This window comes from Girardinichthys multiradiatus, chromosome 7 (assembly GCF_021462225.1).
Source record: "Girardinichthys multiradiatus isolate DD_20200921_A chromosome 7, DD_fGirMul_XY1, whole genome shotgun sequence".
Taxonomy (NCBI): domain Eukaryota; kingdom Metazoa; phylum Chordata; class Actinopteri; order Cyprinodontiformes; family Goodeidae; genus Girardinichthys; species Girardinichthys multiradiatus.
In genome coordinates, this window is record NC_061800.1 from 22,345,142 (window position 1) to 22,364,492 (window position 19,351).

General features: G+C 40.1%; 2 protein-coding genes across 8 annotated transcripts in view; one reads left to right on the forward strand and one right to left on the reverse strand.

Moving 5' to 3' along the window:
* The window catches only part of irs2b (insulin receptor substrate 2b), a 108,855-nt gene that overhangs the window by 82,919 nt on the left and 6,585 nt on the right, over positions 1 to 19,351 (forward strand). The window lies entirely within an intron of this gene.
* The window catches only part of myo16 (myosin XVI), a 166,435-nt gene that overhangs the window by 15,781 nt on the left and 131,303 nt on the right, over positions 1 to 19,351 (reverse strand). For 5 of the 7 annotated variants that reach the window (XR_007038984.1, XM_047370409.1, XM_047370408.1 and 2 more), the window contains exons 28-34: positions 15,285 to 15,387; positions 14,627 to 14,723; positions 14,269 to 14,542; positions 11,756 to 12,138; positions 8,275 to 9,522; positions 2,128 to 2,280; positions 1,111 to 1,134 (exon numbers count right to left, since the gene is read on the reverse strand). Coding sequence is in view for 5 of the 7 variants with exons in the window: in XM_047370409.1 (XP_047226365.1) it covers positions 1,111 to 1,134; positions 2,128 to 2,280; positions 8,275 to 9,522; positions 11,756 to 12,138; positions 14,269 to 14,542; positions 14,627 to 14,723; positions 15,285 to 15,387 (2,282 nt within the window). In the remaining 2 variants the exon portion in view is untranslated. The remainder of the gene's footprint in view (positions 1 to 1,110; positions 1,135 to 2,127; positions 2,281 to 8,274; positions 9,523 to 11,755; positions 12,139 to 14,268; positions 14,543 to 14,626; positions 14,724 to 15,284; positions 15,388 to 19,351) is intronic. The other 2 variants (XR_007038985.1, XM_047370407.1) reach the window with 1 other exon arrangement.

Here is a 19,351-nt window from a genome sequence, read left to right on the forward strand (position 1 = left end):
TTCCTCTACTGACAAGGTTTATGGAGATGCTGATTTCATTTTCCAGCACAGCTTGGCACCTTCTCACACTGCCAGAAGCCCAATACCTGGGTTGATGACAATGGCATCACTGTGCTTGATTTGGTCAACAAACTGGCTTGAACTTTACAGAGAATCTACATTGTATTGTCAAGAGGAAATTGAAAGACACAAGTGGAGGTTGCTATTAAAGAAACCTGGGCAGCAGAGCCACAGGCTGATTGCCTCAATAGCACACTGCATTGATGCAGTAAATAATGCAAAAGGAGCCCCAACAAAGAACTGAGCGCATATAGTACATGGGCATAACTTGACATTTCTGTGTTAAGAATCCTTTTTATTGGTTTGATTTGGCAATTTCCTAAAAAACAGAATTTTGTGTTTTCATTTAGGTATAAGATTGAAATATATCACTCTGTGTAATGAAGCTGTATATGTCAGAAAAGGTTCTTAGAGTAGGACCCAAATGCAGACAGGCAGGCAGGAGCAGAGTGGTCAATAGAAAAGATTAAATTACAAAAACAAAAACTGACCGCTTGGCATGAACAGGCATAGACACAAACATGAACATGGACATCTTGGCATGGGTATAGCAGTCTTGGACAGGCTTGGCATGGCAAACAGGATACTCCAGCAAGGAGTAAGCAGAACAGAAGGGTAGATGGCATAGGTGAAAGCAGTGAGACTAATTACATGAAGCAGGTAGCCTGAATGAAGCTGATCACTAAGGTAGAGAGTGAAATCAAAAAATGACGAACTAAACATAAATGCAAGGACACAACCTAACCTAAGGAAATGTCTTACAGATAAAAGAGAACTCAAATTCACTATAAACAAAATACAAGAATAAGTAAGAAACTAAACCTGAGGAAAGAACTAATGAAGCACCAACTGGAGAATATACTGTAAACAATCATGAGCAAAATCCAAAACAAAATGTAAAAACCTACAAATCATGACAGTATAATATATAAACTTAACTTTTTTAACTGCTAGTTCAAAAATGAAACAAACAAAAAGACTTTTGATGATATTCTAAATAACTGAGATGCACATGCCTCAAATTATTCATTTATAGTTTTTGTTGTTTACCTGCTGTCTTCTTCAGATAGGTGTCTGAAATTATTAGGTCATAAAGACAGGTTTGTTGTCAAGTATTTCCAAGGTTATGTGGCAGTAAAAATAAGCCCAAACCATGACTGCTATAGTGCTCAGATTTAAACCAGATTTTAGAAAGTAGTGATATTATGAAGAACATAGATTCATCAAAGATTGTAGCAAAACATCTTCATTTTAGAGTCGGAGTCGCTTGAAAAGAGGTGATTGTTCCAGAAATTTGAGGTTGGGGTTGATTCTCAGTCATCTAGGGCAAAACAATCGTAAGTACCTAAATAGAGGGCAACTAGATTTCTTCTGTAATTTATTGAAGACATGTCACCTCTCATACAGAAGGCTTCTTCAGTTCTGAGTAGGGAGTTTCAGGCTTATATGTCACTGCTGGAAAGATCACATGGGTGGAGCCATTAAGGACCTGCTGCGTTCTGTTTTAGCACTTAGGATTCTAGTAGTCTTATGGTTTTTCCAATATAAGCCAGGATGTTTTTAGAGACAAAAGGCTTCCCCTTGGAACCCATCCAACCATGCTGTACTTGTTCAGATGTTCTCCAACTGTCCATTAAAAAAAAATTGACATACTAAATGAGGCATGTTAATCTGAGAAATAGCTCTTGGGTGTTTAACCATTTGCTTGGTCTAACCTTAGGATGAACTTACTGAGACAGCCACTCATTAGCAGACTGGAAACTTGTTCCTTGTTAATCCCTGTTACTGTAAAATGTTAGACTCTAGATTGGTTGAAAGTCTCCTTAAAACGTTTGACTTTTAGCTTTTGAATTTCTTTGTGACCCCTATAAGGCTGGACTTTGCCTTTTTACTAGGTTTTTGTCAATGAAGGTGGAAGCAACCTGATTTTTGTGATATTTAAAACTATAGAAGAGAAACAGGGAGCTCCCTAAACCTTGACAGACATAGTCATTTCAGCAGATCCTGAGGTCAGAAGATTATGTGTCAGGAACTCAAAGTGCAAAATGTAAAGCCTTGTGGTGTTACCATTAGAAATCTGGTTGCCGTTTTCTACAGAGACAGGGCTCGGGGAGTGGAGAGAGTGGTTGTTCGCGTTCTTGTCTTGCAGTTGCAGAGACGGTGAAGTGGGCGCAGAGCCACTTTCTTCTCTGCCTGGCAGATTGATGTTACAATTGAATCCTGGAAACAGTAGAACCAGAGAAAAACACAATATATGTGTGCACAAATGCCATTGAGAATCAATCACACAACAAGCATCTAGATTTCAACATGTATAAGGCTTAAAAGCCATTTTAATAAGGTGTAACACCTCTTAAAATAAATTTAATTTTCATTCTAGTAGCAAAATTTATCTGAAAAGTTCTAGATATCAATGTTAAGAACTAACTGCTTTTTCCATAACACAAACATTCCTGTGAAATGAATTTAACTTCATACATTACTCCCTTACCAGCTGATGTGAGAGTCGAGGAACTTTAAATTAGCAGTTCATGACAAACTCACCAATGCCTCACTTGTTGACCTTGCTACTTTGCACTGCCCTCTTTTGGCATTAGGACAGCACCTAGTCTTCTCCTAACACATTTCTCAAGATTGGAACAGCCAGAGAGATGGATCTTTGACCATTTATGTTTTCAAAACCTCTCTAGATCATCCTAGATCCTCTCAGGTGCTCTCTTAATATGGAAGTCTGTCTCTGGTGAACCATTTCTATGTTAAATTGGCCATATGTCTGATCAGTATTCTGATGAAAGACTCAATGATAACTCATGCTCAATGTTCTGGTAGAGCACACTAGAGTTTTTTTTACATAAAAGATTCAGGTCTTTAGAGGATTAGGGATCCTCCAACAAGGTTCCCAGAGCTTATGGAAGAGAAACAGGGTCATAGGATCACAGATCCTGCGTTGCAGATCCTGCCCACCTCCCAGTAGCATTTAGTGCATGTAAACATGTGAAATGTAAACATGCTAACACATAGGAACATGTAAACAAGGACAAAGAAAGTGTTTGATGTTTTTTATGGAGATTAGTTGAGTCCAGGATCACAATTGTTGCTTATAGATATTTTTTACCTTTCTTACCATCCTTACTATATGTAGTGGCAAGATGAATTTTAATTATTGGTCTGACTCTATTGGTAAATTCATAAGAGTAGCTATTTTCTTTTAATCTTTTGCTGACTTAAAGATCAACACCTATCAGCCTTACTTGAGTGGCATGATCGCCTGTTTTCCCATTTTAAAAAGCAGCTAAGAGAATTGGGCCTCTGTTTAACATCATATTTATATACCACGTGAAATAATAATAATAATAATAATAATAAAAAAATGATTACATTTTAAAAAAGTATAAATTAAATATAAAAATGATTCAGTTCTATTTATTTACAAACATTGTGGCACTTCGAAAGCAATTATATTTGAACGCCTTTGCAAAGGGTGAGAATAATTGTGAAGGGTCCTACAATATTAATGGATTATTTCTAGTGTAGACAAACTGTTGAATTATTCCTAAAATTAAAATGTATTTCATTCTACTGTGTTCATCACTACTTTTGGATAACTTTGCAAGCTATTTGAAAAGTTTCCATCTTGGCTATTGGTTTTGTGGTGACTCCTAACATTCCTGTAGCTCCTCAGGGTTCATATGGGTTCACAAACTGCACCAGCGACTCTGGCTACATATATGTGTATCAGTAGATCATCTGCTGCTGCCTCACACTGATAATGTCTAGCTTTTGCCTCAGCACACCCACACCCACCCGGTAACATGATAGCCTAAATATCAGCTTAGCAAACTCTACTGTAACATAGATTCCAGAGTAAAAGTTTGTGTCTGAGAAGGACAAATGATTATGTCTAGTCCAAGTGAGACTCTATGGAATGTAGTAAAGTAGAACTGGATGCTAATCCTCAACATTTGTTTGAAATATGAGTTTTTATGATGCAAATTTGCGGAAGAATCCCAAGACCACCTGTCCTCTTTCCTTGGCATTCCTGTGGTTTTCTCATACCATGGAGGTGAGGAAGGGGAGAAGGCAGCAGTGGAGAGTCAGCTGTTCTTCACAGAGATGTCAGGGATAGCAAATGTAACCTCTGCCTGCTCCCCAGAGCTGAGTATCACTTTCAGCCATTTAACTACCAAGAGGGAACGGAAGTGGCTTGTCCTGTTAAACCCATAGGCATCCCTATGCACTCAGATCTAAGGCAGCCGCTGCGGTCTGCCTGCTCAAAATACCCCACTGCCCACCCCTCTGTCACACACACCATTTTCCATGATGCCTGTGCTTTTCCTGCTCCAGTCCAGGTGCTGATGAAGAGTCAAGAACAAGATGTGATGTGGGGCAAATGCGTCATCATACTCGCTTGCTCGCATACAGTGTCTTATAAGGTGCTCAGCACCCCGCTCGCTCAACTTCTTACCATTATAGAAGCATGACGCAATAGTTTGTTGCACAAACCAAGTAGCTTCTCAATAAGGCAAGAGAAAGGTGATCGTTTATGTGCACCAACAGCTTCTTCTCCACTCGGTTGTAGTTTTTTTGTTTTTTTTTACTTGTCCTCTAGATATTTGACCACGCTGTACTATTCACCGCTTCAAACCATTCAAACTCCCTTCAGTTGAACATGAATGAGCTGTTAAATATTTGATGCCTAATCCTCTTCATTCTACTGCTCATACATTATGCAGAAAGAACCAAGTTATAGACTCTGAGGAAACACCGTTGGAAAGCTGAACTTCTATCCTTTCTGACAGCCCAGACTTCCACTAAGATTGCATCAAAATAGAATATTTACATCACCGCAAAGCAATCTCTTTTTGGGTTTGCATACACTGACCTGGTGACCCTCCACTGCACTTTCTGAGTGTGACATAAATGTTTGCTCTACTTTTCTATCATTTTGTCTGAACTGCATTTAGCCCAATGAAATGCTTCACACAATAACCCAGAACTTACACTGATTATTGTGTGATACTAAGGGGGCTATGCAAGCTCACTCATTAGCCAACATGTAAGAAAGCAGATGTAGAAGCCAAAGGGCAAGGCAAAGCAGACAGTAACAAATAGCTTTGTGCAAGTGTGCCAACAAGGGTGGCTAGTGGAACAATTAAATACAAATATTGGCATTTCTATTGTAGATGTCAGAGTGCCTGATTACCCAACCTCTTACACAGCATGTATGTTGTAAACCTACACACACACATACAAAATAAGGTGTTATCTAAAGCCTTGCAATGCTTCTACTGTGGAGTAGGGGACAAGTGAAAGGTTAATGGGCGTTAGATTACTAACCCAATCCTATAAAAAAATTGATATTAGGCAGATTAAATGTACACATATATGTATTAATGCATGCTTGAATTAAAGAAGGTTTTGTTCACAAAATGACAAAACTCATTGGTTATCTATTCAAAACCTGAACTAATCCACAAATAAGCTCATATGGTGGCCTGGCTTCTTATTTTCATGGTTAAGGAAGGGGCCCCACAGGGTACAGCCCTCTCCATGTGAAACAGAGTATAGGAGTACCATCGGTGACTTTGTGAACTGGTGTAGCCACAACCATCTGCAGCTTTAAACCGCTGAGACCAAGGAAATGGATGTGGACATTAGGAGGAGGAGCTCCATACCAGCTCCAATGACTATCCTGGAGTATGATGAGGAGATCACCTCCAGCCTCAGGTTCACCTGAAGGACTACACCTGGACAGTAAGCAGGACTAGACCACAAGGAGGCATTGTACAAGAGGGGTCTATACCTTCTAATATGGCTAAGATCGTTTAATATCTGCTTACAACTACTATGTTTCCTCTAATAAACCATGGCAGCCCTGTAGTTTCTGTTTCAGTTTGCTGGGGGGGAGGCAGCCTGCTCAGCAGTCAAGAACACAATAATAGAAATCATAAGGAAAGCACGCCCCACTATTGAGACACTACTGGGCACAGTTTAGCAGGTGCCTGAGGTAAAAATGCTCTGTAAACTGAAGTGATCAATAACACCTCTCCTCTACTTAATACATAGGACATTTTACATAGAAGCACCTTTGTCCACAGGCTGATCCTTCGGCGGTGCAGGTCAGAATGCTACAGGAACTCCTTCCTGCTAAGCAGCCATTAGGCTGATAGTGAGGCCAACGATTAGGATCACGCTCAATATGTCATTGGTTCTACCAGAAGCATCTGCCTTATGTGAACTAACAGAAACTAACAGTCACATGTTCTTTAGGTAGCAAACTACAGTACAGACCAAATGTTTGGACACACCTTCGCATTCAAAGAGTTTTCTTTATTTTCATGACTATGAATATTGTAGCTTCACACTGAAGGCATCAAAACTATGAATTAACACATGTGGAATTATATACTGAACAAAAAATTGTGAAACAACTGAAAATATGTCTGTCATGGAGTGACATTTTTGGACTTTATGGTTTATTTTGCTAGTCCTTAGATCTTAGGTTGTTGTGCTACCTCCAGTTCTCGGTTTCCTTTAGTTCATGTTTATTCTTGATTCTGTTTTATCTTGGTCTGTAGTTTTCGTTTAGGTCTGTTTCACTGTTTTGTTAATCAGTCCCTTTCCTCATGTCTTAGTCTTATTAGGTTCACCTGCTCCCTCTGTCTCCCTGCGTCCATGTCACACCTGTTCCCTGTTTCTTTGATTACCTGCCTTTTGTTCCCCTCTTTGTGCTCTGTGTATATTAGTAGTTCTGTTGGCTTAGTTCCTCGCTGGTTCGTTCTGTTACTACCCTGTTCCCTACCATGTCTATGCTTTGTCTATGCTTCGTTTGGAGACTATGCTACGTTTTTGCTACGTTTTTGCCTTAAGTGACCTGCAGAGTTCATGTAAGTTTTGGACTGTACTTATGATTCATCCCTGCAGTGTTTTTGTTACGATTTGGATATTTTTTGAATAAACAAGGAAGTACTAAGATGCGGCTACCGAGCTCTTGTCTGCGCTTTGGTCCGACCCACAGTCCTCCCCCGACAATGTCTTATATTCTAGGTTCTTCAAAGTAGCCACCTTTTGCTTTGATTACTGCTCCGCACACTCTTGGCATTCTGTTGATGAGCTTCAAGAGGTAGTCACCTGAAATGGTTTTCCAACAGTCTTGAAGGAGTTCCCAGAGATGCTTAGCACTTGTTGGCCTTTTGCCTTCACTCTTCCTTCTTGGTCAAATAGCCCTTATACAGCCTGGATGTGTGTCTGGGGTCATTGTCCTGTTGAAAAATATATGATGGTACAACTAAACGCAAACCGGATGGAATAGCATGCCGCTGCAAGATGCTGTGGTAGCCATGCTGGTTCAGTATGTCTTCAATTTTGAATAAATTCCCAACAGTGTCACCAGCAAAGCACCCCCACACCATCACACCTCCTCCTCCATGCTTCATGGTGGGAACCAGGCATGTAGAGTCCATCCGTTCACCTCTTCTGCGTCGCACAAAGACACGGTGGTTGGAACCAAAGATCTCAAACTTGGACTCATCACACCAAAGCACAAAGCGGTCCTCATGTGAGCCAGTTTCTTTGTAGCGCTTGATGGTTATTGCGACTGCACTTGGGGACACTTTCAAAGTTTTCCCAATTGTTCAGACTGACTGAGCTTCATTTCTTAAAGTAATGATGGCCACTCGTTTTTCTTTACTTAGCTGTTTTTTTCTTGCCATAATAAATATTCAAACAGTCTATTCAGTAGGACTATCAGCTGTGTACTGTATCCACCTCCTGCACAACACAACTGATGGTCCCAACCCCATTTATAAGGCTTGAAATCCCACTTATTAAACCTGACAGGGCACACCTGTGAAGTGAAAACCATTTCAGGTGACTACCTCTTGAAGCTCATCAACAGAATGCCAAGAGTGTGCGGAGCAGTAATCAAAGCAAAAGGTGGCTACTTTGAAGAACCTAGAATATAAGACATATTTTCAGTTGTTTCACACTTTTTTGTTCAGTATATAATTCCACATGTGTTAATTCATAGTTTTGATGCCTTCAGTGTGAAGCTACAATATTCATAGTCATGAAAATAAAGAAAACTCTTTGAATGAGAAGGTGTGTCCAAATGTTTGGTCTGTACTGTATATCTTAAGTAATTGAATTCACAAAAATATAAGGCTAGTGGGTGTAGAACATGGTAAAAAACAGAACAGTGCATTATCAACAGACCTCCATCTTTCATTTTGCGGGCAGGTGTTGACTTCCTCAGCAGACTGCGTCCTGAGCTGAACAGAGTGTTGAGCTCTTCTAGGGGGCTGGTCAGGGGCCTGCCGTTGGCTGGGTTGAACAGCAGCGGTGACGATGAGCATGAGTGCGCCCTCCGTGGCTCAGGTCGAGACATCTTCACAGGAGAATAAGGAGGTGGTTTCCCCAGTGGCTCGCCACCTGCCCTTTGTGATGAGATTTTGGGGAAGTCTGCACTCCCAGTGACAGATGCTGCTCGAGTCAGAGCCAGGAAGTTGGCCTCAGGTGGGAAGGGGAAGTGTGAAGGCGGTCTGTAGGGAGGAGGTGGCGCGCTTGGGGGAGGAGGGGGAGGTGGAGGAGTAAGTGGAGGTGTAGACTTCTTGTCTGGCATGAGGACTGTAAGACTAGGCGAAGAGTCAGCCCTCTGGCGTAGAAACTGTGGGGACAATGGACTGTCTGGGCCAGTAGCATAGTTTAGGTTCGTCTCAAACACTGGTAGCTTCTTTACCTCCAAGGGGGTGAGGGGTGACTCATCTGAAGCAGGAGAACAGGTAACAGGGGAGGGAGGAAACACTAGCAGAGGGGGACGGTGAGGGAGCAAGTTGGGGAAGGGAGCAGGGATGTCACAGCTGCCATCTTTGCCAAGCAGAGCTTTGGGAGCAGCACTGCTAGACAGGCTCTGTGTGTGAGAAACATCAACAGCAGCAATGGCACTAGCTGCTGTTTGTTTTTTCTCCCCACTTTTTGGAGAAGATAACCCTAGTCCGATCAGGCCCAAGGTTAGAGCCTGCAGCTTGGCTGCCTTGGAGATTGCAGGAGCAGAAATTCCACCATCTTCAGGTGGGAGATACTTCATCTCCTCATAGACGGCTTCTGAGTCGACCAGTTCGGGGCTGTCAGGGGGCTCCTGGAGGCTCCGAGCCCGTGGCTGGGACCCTACCATTTCTATGTATACATCTTCTTCATCTTGGGCCTTGAATAGGCTGAGTGCGACACCTTTTGGTGCATCTAAAGAGGCCGCTCTTTGCATCAGGCCACTAAATCCTCCGAACCCCCCACCGCGAGAAAGCAGGGCCATCTTTACATCAGCAGGGCGTAGTTGGTGGAGCTGGGGTGCCACAGCATTAATCTCCTCATATGAGCCACTTAGCTTAGTGTTAGGGCTGCGCTTAGGTTTGGGCGGTGGTACCTTTCTTATGGTTGTGTAGTCATCACTGTGGGGACGGGGCTTGGCTGAGGAAATGACAAAAGAAGGGAAGTCGAAACAAAGCAAGTCAAAAAATGGATCAAAAAAAGAACACAACCTACGTTAGCTTGTGGGTTTTTGTAACTTAATTAGATATATTAAGAATTATGAAGGGGATGTGAATTAGTCTATTTAAAGAGACAGATATTTAAGAAATATAAAATATCGAAACTGGTGAAAGGACTGTCATTTGTTTCCAAATTAAATGTCTAAAATCACACACAGACATCAGGTGCACATGATGAAAATATTGTTACTCAGCATTTTGAAGGAGGTTTGCCAAGATGCAAAAAGAAGTCAGCAAAACCCCTAGAATGAATCACATGACCTACAGCAGATTTTTGCTGCTATTGATATGAAAGTGTGGGCCTGTACAATCAGAAAGAGACGAGTTTAACTAGCATGAGAGGTGTTCAAGAAAGAATCCTTTGCTCTAAGAAAAACATCAAAGGCCAGATTAAGGTTTTACTAGGGAAAATGTAGAAAATACCAGTAGTTTGGTATAATGCTCTTTGGACAGCACGTCTAAAATTTTATTATTTGGACATAAGAACAGATGGCATGTTTAGCTTAAACCAAAGACCATTCCAGGAAAACACCATCATACCAACGGTGAAGCATGGAGATGTAAGTGTGATAGTTTGGGATGATTTGCTGCAGCAGGATCTGGCAAGCTCATCACCATGAATTCTATCGTGTATCTGCTGAGGGTGCTTGAGGAAAATGAGGAGGTCCTAATTGTTTGTCAGTAAGAAAACATTTTTGTTTTGTCCACATAAAAAAAACATCAGACATTAGTAAGCGAACATTTCATTTGAAAGAGTAAATATTCATTGGGGTCCCAATTTTTTTTGTCAAAGTGGAGATAAGCCAATCACAGTTTCGTGGCCTATTTCCAATCTCATTTTGTTGTCATGTTTTGACTTACTGCTACCAATTTTGGGGGTTATAGATTTCTCTTTAAGAACTGTAATCAACGGATTTAAAATCTTTTTTTCTAGAACTCTTGCTGTGACTGTTCATAAAGGAGCAGAGATTATGTTACAGAGGTCTATTAGCAAAAAGTTACTAAAACTGAGTTTTACTACTTTAAGACAAAAACATTTTTAATAAACTAGTTTTTTTTAAATACTTAATTTACAGTATTCAGAAAATAGGCAGATAAAGAATGGGGGAGGACGGATGGCTGAATTAAAGACTAATTGCCTTCGCTTTTAGGGCCGCCTGCTCTACCGCTGTGTTACACTGAAGAACCGGAGAAAAAGCTGTAAATAATTGTTAATAGGAAGACAATGCAGTAAACAGGACACAAACAGCGAAGAAGGTCCACAGTAAAATAGTAAAATGCAGGTGCAAGATTCATCATCTCATAAAAGGAAATTATGCAAAAGCCAAACTTTCCTTCTTTTAGTTATTTGTGATAAGTTTTTGCTCCTCTCAGTTACTCACTAGGTATCTAAAAACAGAGCAAAAAAAAAAAAGAAACAAAACATGCAAGTGTATTTCCGAAGGGGAAGTTTAGGAGCACGGTGCTGCACTTATGACTACCAAATGCAATTAAAACGTTGTGGCTAGGAGCCATCATAAGGATTAAGTTTGACAGTGAAATTTAAAGAAATGTAATAGTAGTAGTGTATTGTTAATGTGTGCACCTGTGGAGTATGTAATTATAGTGAAAGGCAAATATACTGTTATTGTGAAATTATTTTTTTTATCGTTCTAGGAATTTGTACTTCTTGTCAGAATAATAAACTATACATGGATGTTTACGAAAATCAAAGCCCTAAACTATTGTTGGAACTGCTACTTTAAAACTATTTTCTCCACCAATTGTTACATGATAGCAGCAATACATATCACAATCAGAGCTTCACACAATAATTTTCTGGGCAGAATTTGGGTTTATGGGATTTTCAAGTATGAAAGACCAGAACAGCAAAAATATGAAATGGAGAAGAGGTAAAGTGACTAGCGCCTGCAGAAGTCCAGCTCTACGTTCTAACAGCCTGATCAACAGCCAACATGCCTCTTTCACTCAAAAAGTGTTAGCAGGAGCTGTTAGTGTTTAGATGCTTTCACTAATGGAAACAATTGGGTGGTTTTGAGATTTTGATCATTCGACACCGATCTGGGCCAATTAAACAGAAAACCAGCCAATCAGCAGATCTCTTACAAAAAGCCATAAAAGACACTATTTGTTGTGCAGTAGAGGTTTTGTACCTGCTGGGTCATTGGGCGACAGCTGGGATTTAGGGGGACTTTCAGCCGGTGAAGTGGACCCCTCTGGAGTACAGCTTTCTTTGGGGGCCATCGTCAACCCTGCACTAACAGCTTCATAAGATGCACTCAGGCGGGTGTTGGGGTCCCTCTTTGGTTTTGGAGGAGGTTGCTTGCGAGGAGAGGAGAGACTTGCATTTCCTGCTCCATCCTCACTGTTCTGAGCTGCCTGCTGCAAGGCTGATTTGACTGGTGGACTAGCAGAGAAATGGACCATGCTGTCCGCAGCGATGGGAATTGGTACTGAGCTAGAACGAAAGTGGCGAATAATTCTGCTTCCCCCATTGACAAGGCTCTCGTGGACTTTTCCGCTCTTCTCCACCATCCTGTAAAAGAAATAAACAGAATAAACATGAGGCAGGGAGCAATACTTGGCAAAAGGACAAAAAATAAACTTTTGCTGTGTTTAAGATTGTTTACAGTCCCTATATTTAGTGCGACCCTAAAGTCACTTTTGTCCAATAAGATTGGGGAAATTCCTCTTTCTGACACACAATGAAGTGTTTTATGATTTAATAAGTAAGCATATTAGGATATTTTGCATACTGAAACCATAAACCTGCTTTGAACAACATTAAAAAAATGAACTCAAGACGCAATTTGATGAAAACAGTCAAAGAGATTAGGATTTAAATATAGTCGCCCTGGTGTAATTAGATAACATCTATCTTGATATTTCCTCTGCTAATCTGCGATAGCCATCTGTTACTTCTGCAATTGCAGGCAGGGGGGAAACTGAGAATGTGAGGAGGGGGATCAGGGAGGGCATTTTCAATAATCAGAAGGGAAATTAGGCAACTGCAAACGTGACTCCTCTGATAGTACCACACATGATAACATTTTGCTTGTTAGTAGCATATCTGTAGAAAATCCCAAAACTTTTGTTTGATGTCCCACTATTTTCACAAATGTCTATTTGAGACTCCTATTTGTAGTAAAAAGCCTGTTGTGTTGATGGGGCCAACTCAAAAAGACTGTAATAGACGGGGTAAAAACACTTTGTTACAAATCATTGTGTAATCATAATAATTACTTTAAGCACCACAAGGTAATATGACAGCACACCGTGACTGGCTAACTGGGCTAATGTTTTCCAAATTGAACTAAAAGTATCTGCTTCACAGCATTCTGGCACAAAAGTAAAGGGCTATTTCACTTTTTCTTAAGGACTCTAGATTTCATTTGATTAGCTCTGGTTCAAAATCTAAATTAATTAGACGGATGAAATCTAAACTGAATAATCATATACTTAGAGATTCTATGAAACCTCAATTTATATTTGTGAAAACAAAAAAAATGAGAATTTCTAATGCTTTTCATGGGTAGCACCACCTTAGAACGAGCCAACCATGGAAATTACAAAATTTGATTGAGTTTTTCAACATGGATTCTTTTTAACACAGTTTGAGATTTGTGAAAAGTTGAGTTTAAGTTTTGTCTGTAACATTGTTAAAATCACCTTTTTTTCTCATTAAAAGGTACCAATATTGAATGTCATCTAGTCTGGTGAACTAGATGTACCTTACACTCCTAGTAATTACTATTAAAGACAGCAACAACCCACACAACTGAAATGATTAAGCTTATGTGGCAGAAAACCATAGACAATAAAACATTTATTTTCAAAGTATTTATTATTTTTGCTGAATTGCATTGGAATTTATTTATAATGATAATAAAAGCTAAGTGGTGCTGAAATGAATTTGGCAAATAACTTTAAAAATTAGGGTCAAGCAGTTAGCAGTGTCTCAGGAGAGCTTCCTTTTATCCACTTTGTATTTTCTTTATCTGAGCCCTTTGGATTTCTTCTGCTTGTTTGGTCAGAATGAGGTGAGGTTTAGACTGGAGTAATGTTCCTTTGATGCAGCTCTATACAATCTGATAATGCAGATCATTATCTGACCATCTATCACGCAGCCTACAATTAAAGGTCTTGAGCGCAGAGGTATCCAATTTCATCATTAATCACAAAACACCTGCCACACGCACACCCACACAAATACACACCATCAAACACAAAGAAACATATGTGCATTCGATTAAACACACAAACATGTTTAGAAAGGCAAATGTTTCCCTCGTACAGTCATAAATCTTGTTAGTGACAGAACCTGCAAATTGTTTGTCAGTATGCAGGCAAACTAATGTAACAATAACTTATTAACTCATCGCAATTAGCACAATGAATTAGCTTGTAGTTATTATCAGAGGCAGTAGATTGGTGAAAATGTGATTTAGATTGATTGTGCCTTTGTGAACTAAACATCAATCAGGCTGATTTTCACTCAAGGTTATCTTAATGGGATATTCTCATACCAGCAGTGTTGCTGCTTTAACTGGCAGCATGGTAAAAAACACCATGATCAAAACCTGAACTTGAATAAAATGTTCGTCAAAACTATAGCAAAACCGCCTTTAGATTAATGCATAACTTGTGGATGTGTTTGCTACTTCACCTCCTGACTGGCTGATCCTCCTCTTTGCCCACTGGCTCAGGCCTCTCACCAAGCGGTGGGCTGCTACTGAGGGTGTTGAGCTGGCCATTGCCATGGCAGCGCAGACGGTCGCTCTCCCGTGCAATGTCAGATGCATTTTGGATTACCAGCTGGTCGTAGGTCTGTAGCCCCATGTCTTCGGCTCCCTGCAAGAAACGCTGCACACTGCACTCCTCTTTGTGCTGCAGCGACAGCCTGTGACTGACCCATTGCCTTGCCAGCCAGCCACGGACCACTGAGACACATGAAGGAGATAAGGAAGCTGTGAGACATTGACAGAAAGCATACAAGAACTTGTTTGGCACTGGTTACATGTTACCTTTCTGACAGGTGATGATCTTTTTGTGAAGCTGATAACAACGGTCATTGAGCTGGTCAGCCTGCCAGTATCTCAGAAACACTTTACTATTGCCCATCTGGAAACAAACAATACACAAAATATGAGTTATTCCTCATTACTCAAGCCCTGTATGCTAACATCTCAGAAGGGTGTATTAGTTTAGAGAAGTATAGTGATGTAGCAATAATTTCCTATAATTAGTGGTACTGGAGTATCAGGATTCAGGGGTCATTTTTGGGGGCAACACAGATCGCTCTATACATGGTGCATGAAACTAATCACTGATGACTAATTCAACATCAGCTTCATGCAGAATTAGTGTGTGTGTTAAACAGGACAGCATTAGAAGTGTCTGCGGGGCATTGAGGGGGTGTGTGCACGCCTGCATGTGACCTGTAGGGTCGCCTGCTCAGACACAACAGCAGTGTAGCAGACAGGACAGAGAGAGGGGTGGAGGGGTCTGTGTTCCTGTGCATATGTGTGTGAGCAGAATTATGATGAGGCCGGACAGCTGGAACGAGCTGTCTAGATTCCTTGAGATCTTTCAAACAGAGGGTCAGAGATTAAGTCAAATCTTTTGTTACTGATGGAGACAAAAACAAAAAAAGAAGAAGCAGCAAAGCGTGCACACAAACACCTGCCATCCTCGGAGTTTGGACTGCTGCAGTATGGAACGGCATTTTTCCTCAGCTGACAACTTCTTCTTGTCTCCCAAAGTTGGGAGTATGAGGTCTTTATATCTGAAAACAACAACAACAAAAACAATATGAAACATTAGAGCTGCACAGATAAACATGCTATGTTGAGAAATTTCTGTGAGACATGGTCTCCTTTGGAAACAATGGATTCAAAGGTCAGTGGGGTTACATGGTGGACCAGCCAAAGAGCATCTGTTCCTGTTGCTGTTGTCCTTGGTTACACTTGCTATGAACGATCAACTGGCCTGTGTCAGCAGCTTGTTTTCTGCCGAGATATTGAAGGTGTGGTAGTGGCTGAAATATCAGAGGAAAACTGAAACTGATTTGGTTCCATCAATTCTGACACGTTGAAGCCATTTACAGCCTGTTAACAGACAAGTGGCACATGCATCTGCCAGTGTTATAAACAGAGATCAGCTGTCCTTATTGCACTTACATAAAGTTAATCTCCAGGATGCATGTTAAAGATGTAAATTATTAATTATTCCAATGACAAAAAATAATTATCCTGCAAATTGCTGGACTTAATGAAAACAATTCCACTGCAGAGTGCTCTAAAGAAGATGCTTTCATCTGCCACTGTAGCAAAATGTGAAACTAATAGAATTGTTCACAACATAGTTTCCCTCTAATCTATGATCTGCATAAAAGATTCTTATTGACTATTGGTCATATTTATACTTTCCATTAATGGGGTTCCTAGTGTGATAAAGGTTGTTGAAAAAATGGCTTGTTCTGTTTCCTAAACAGTAAGACACAACATATTTCCATCTGCAAAATAAAACAGAGGTGATCAAGTGTTCAGAAAGTATTTTATAATTTTATTATTATATTTTTCATCAGTCATAGTGTTAGGATCCATAGTTATGGATCTTCCTGTTAAACACAATAAAAAGTAAAGCTATGTTACAATTACAATTAACAGATTTTGGTAATGTACATTTAAGAGCCTAGCGAGTGTTCGTAAGTATGACTAGTTGATTCGGAACCTTTAAATCTTAACATAGAAAGATGTGGATTATGTTATCTATAAATCATCTATCATATCACTTACTCGTGCGTACAGGTAACTTCCACATTTTCTTCAGATGCAACACCAAATTTCGATGTTTTGATGAAATTCATGTGACAACCAACACACAGTGGTTCAATGGAGATATGGAGTGGAAAGAAATGGGTACATGCTTTTTAACCATTTTTACGAATAAAAATCTAGAAAGTTTGAAGTGGATTTGTAAACTCAAATACACAGTGGGCCAATTTTAAAAGATGGACAAGGTCGCGGGCCAGCTTTTTATGTTTGTGGCCTTCCAAGTAAAATTTCAATGGTAACCTTTTTTACAAAGATTAACAATAATGGCAATAATTAATTTCAACGAAATTCCAACATTAAGAAAACATTCAAGGACTTTTAGTATTAGTGGTGATTGTGGTGTCTACCAGTGGGACAGCTCAAGCAGACATATGGAAATATCTTGTGGGCCAAATATAATTACAAACATAGCCAACGGGCCTGAGTTTGACACCTGCTGTCTCAATAAAATGCAGTGCAACTAATTACTTTCAGAGGAGGAGTCTTTTCGGCTGCTTCCTAATTCAGGGGTCGCCACAGCAAGTCAGTACAACTCACACACAGACTTGGCAGAGATTTTACGCTTGATCCTCTTCCTGACATAATCAAACTTGGGTCCATCTCAAAGACACAGACTTACACCAAAAAGGGACTCAACTATCTAGTGTTATTCACAGAAGGCCCAAAGTAACTCAAGAGTAGCTTTAGAGATTCATAGCTCAGGCAGTAGGAAGCAGTGATATGAAAACTATTAGTTGTGTACTACAAACATCTGGTCTGAACAGTGGCAAGAAGAAAGCCATTGTTGAGGAAAGGTTATAAAGAATCCCTTTTACAGACTCAGAAACATTGTAAGAATATCCTCTATTCATGTATGCCCAAAAATATTACTTTTTGGCTTACATGAAAAATACTTCATGTGGTAGGAAAACTAACACCGCATATCACCCAGAACACAACATCCCAATGGGGAAACATGGTGATGGCAGCATCATGGTGGGATGATACTTTTCTTCGAGAGAAGTTGAGAAGAGAAGAGAGAAGTTGGTGGGAATTCAAGGGAAACTGGATTGAACTAAATGCTGTAGAATCAAGTAAGAAAACCTGTTTGAGGCTGCAAGTGACTTGAGATTTGAGTACAGGCTCACCTTCCATCAGAACATCAACTTTAAACATACAGCCAATGAAACAACGGGATAGTTTACATAAACCTCCATTAAAATACATTTAAGTTTGTGGTTGTAGCATGACAAAATATAAAAAAAGTTCAAAAGGTATGAATGCTTTTCCAAGGCACTGTATGCAATCTACATGTAGCTTTAACAGCATGATCTTTTATTATTAAAATTATCTTGGGGGTTGGGAATAATAAATAAGTATGTTATGTTTCAGTCACAACTACTTAATTAAATCTTGTCAGTAAATTCACTGAACATTAACTTAGGCATGTGGAGCAGGAAAAAGCTCATGATGCCATATGTGTGAGGAAGTCAACATAAGAAGCAGATGGTTGGAAACATAAACCACTTGTGTGGTCAATACTGAGTAAGTGAGTTCATGTGAATAAGAGATGTGTTTGATTTGCAGAAGTGGGGTCTGACTGAACTCTACATAACCCTTCCCTCTTTATGGTAATACTGGTCCGAGAGACAGCTCACTCTCCTCCATTGGGCCCATAAAACACAAAGGAACTCTGTAAACCCGTGACCTGTCTTATGAGGATATGAAAACTGTCGATGCTCCCTTTTTTTTACAAGTCCCAGGGAAGCTTGTATGGAGTCAAAGAACTGAAATGACCCTAAGATACAAGATAAGGAATATGGTGCCAATGTGGTTCAGCTGTGTCTGCAACTGAACCAATGATGTGACAGCAGGGCACCTGTACTTTAAACTCTGAAGTTGCTTTTGAAAAACTCTGACCTGCTGTGGTTTTATGAGTAAATAAGGGTAGTTTAGTCATGGATATTTAGACAAAATGGTCAAACTGAATTATGTATATTCACCTGCTGGTAATGTATTGTGTATCAATAATGCATCATGAGAACCCACTTGGAAAAACAGACATAAAAATGTGATCAACAAGCTTGTAAACTATATTTGTGACTTATTATCTACATGCTCCAGGGTCTTTCCAATTAACTTTTTATTTAGAAATAAGTAGATTATTGGACAAAGAGGGCTGAGGTTTAAAGTAACAACATACATAAAAAGCCACATCTGATGGAAAAAAAAACACAAAACACATACTGTACCATAAATGACAAATAAAAGCAGCAGTAAAATATATTTTCTCTTAAATCACTCTGGTTACCAAGACATTACCATGATTCGCTTCAGGCAGCCACTGTAATTTAGAGAGGAAGCAAGCCTCTGGCTCTCTCTCTGTGTTTATATATACAGGGGTTGGACAATGAAACTGAAACACCTGGTTTTAGACCACAATAATTTATTAGTATGGTGTAGGGCCTCCTTTTGCGGCCAATACAGCGTCAATTCGTCATATACAAGTCCTGCACAGTGGTCAGAGGGATTTTAAGCCATTCTTCTTGCAGGATAGTGGCCAGGTCACTACATGATACTGGTGGAGGAAAACGTTTCCTGACTCGCTCCTCCAAAACACCCCAAAGTGACTCAATAATATTTAGATCTGGTGACTGTGCAGGCCATGGGAGATGTTCAACTTCACTTTCATGTTCATCAAACCAATCTTTCACCAGTCTTGCTGTGTGTATTGGTGCATTGTCATCCTGATACACGGCACCACCTTCAGGATACAATGTTTGAACCATTGAATGCACATGGTCCTCAAGAATGGTTCAGTAGTCCTTGGCAGTGGCACGCCCATCTAACACAAGTATTGGGCCATGGGAATGCCATGATATGGCAGCCCAAACCATCACTGATCCACCCCCATGCTTCACTCTGGGCATGCAA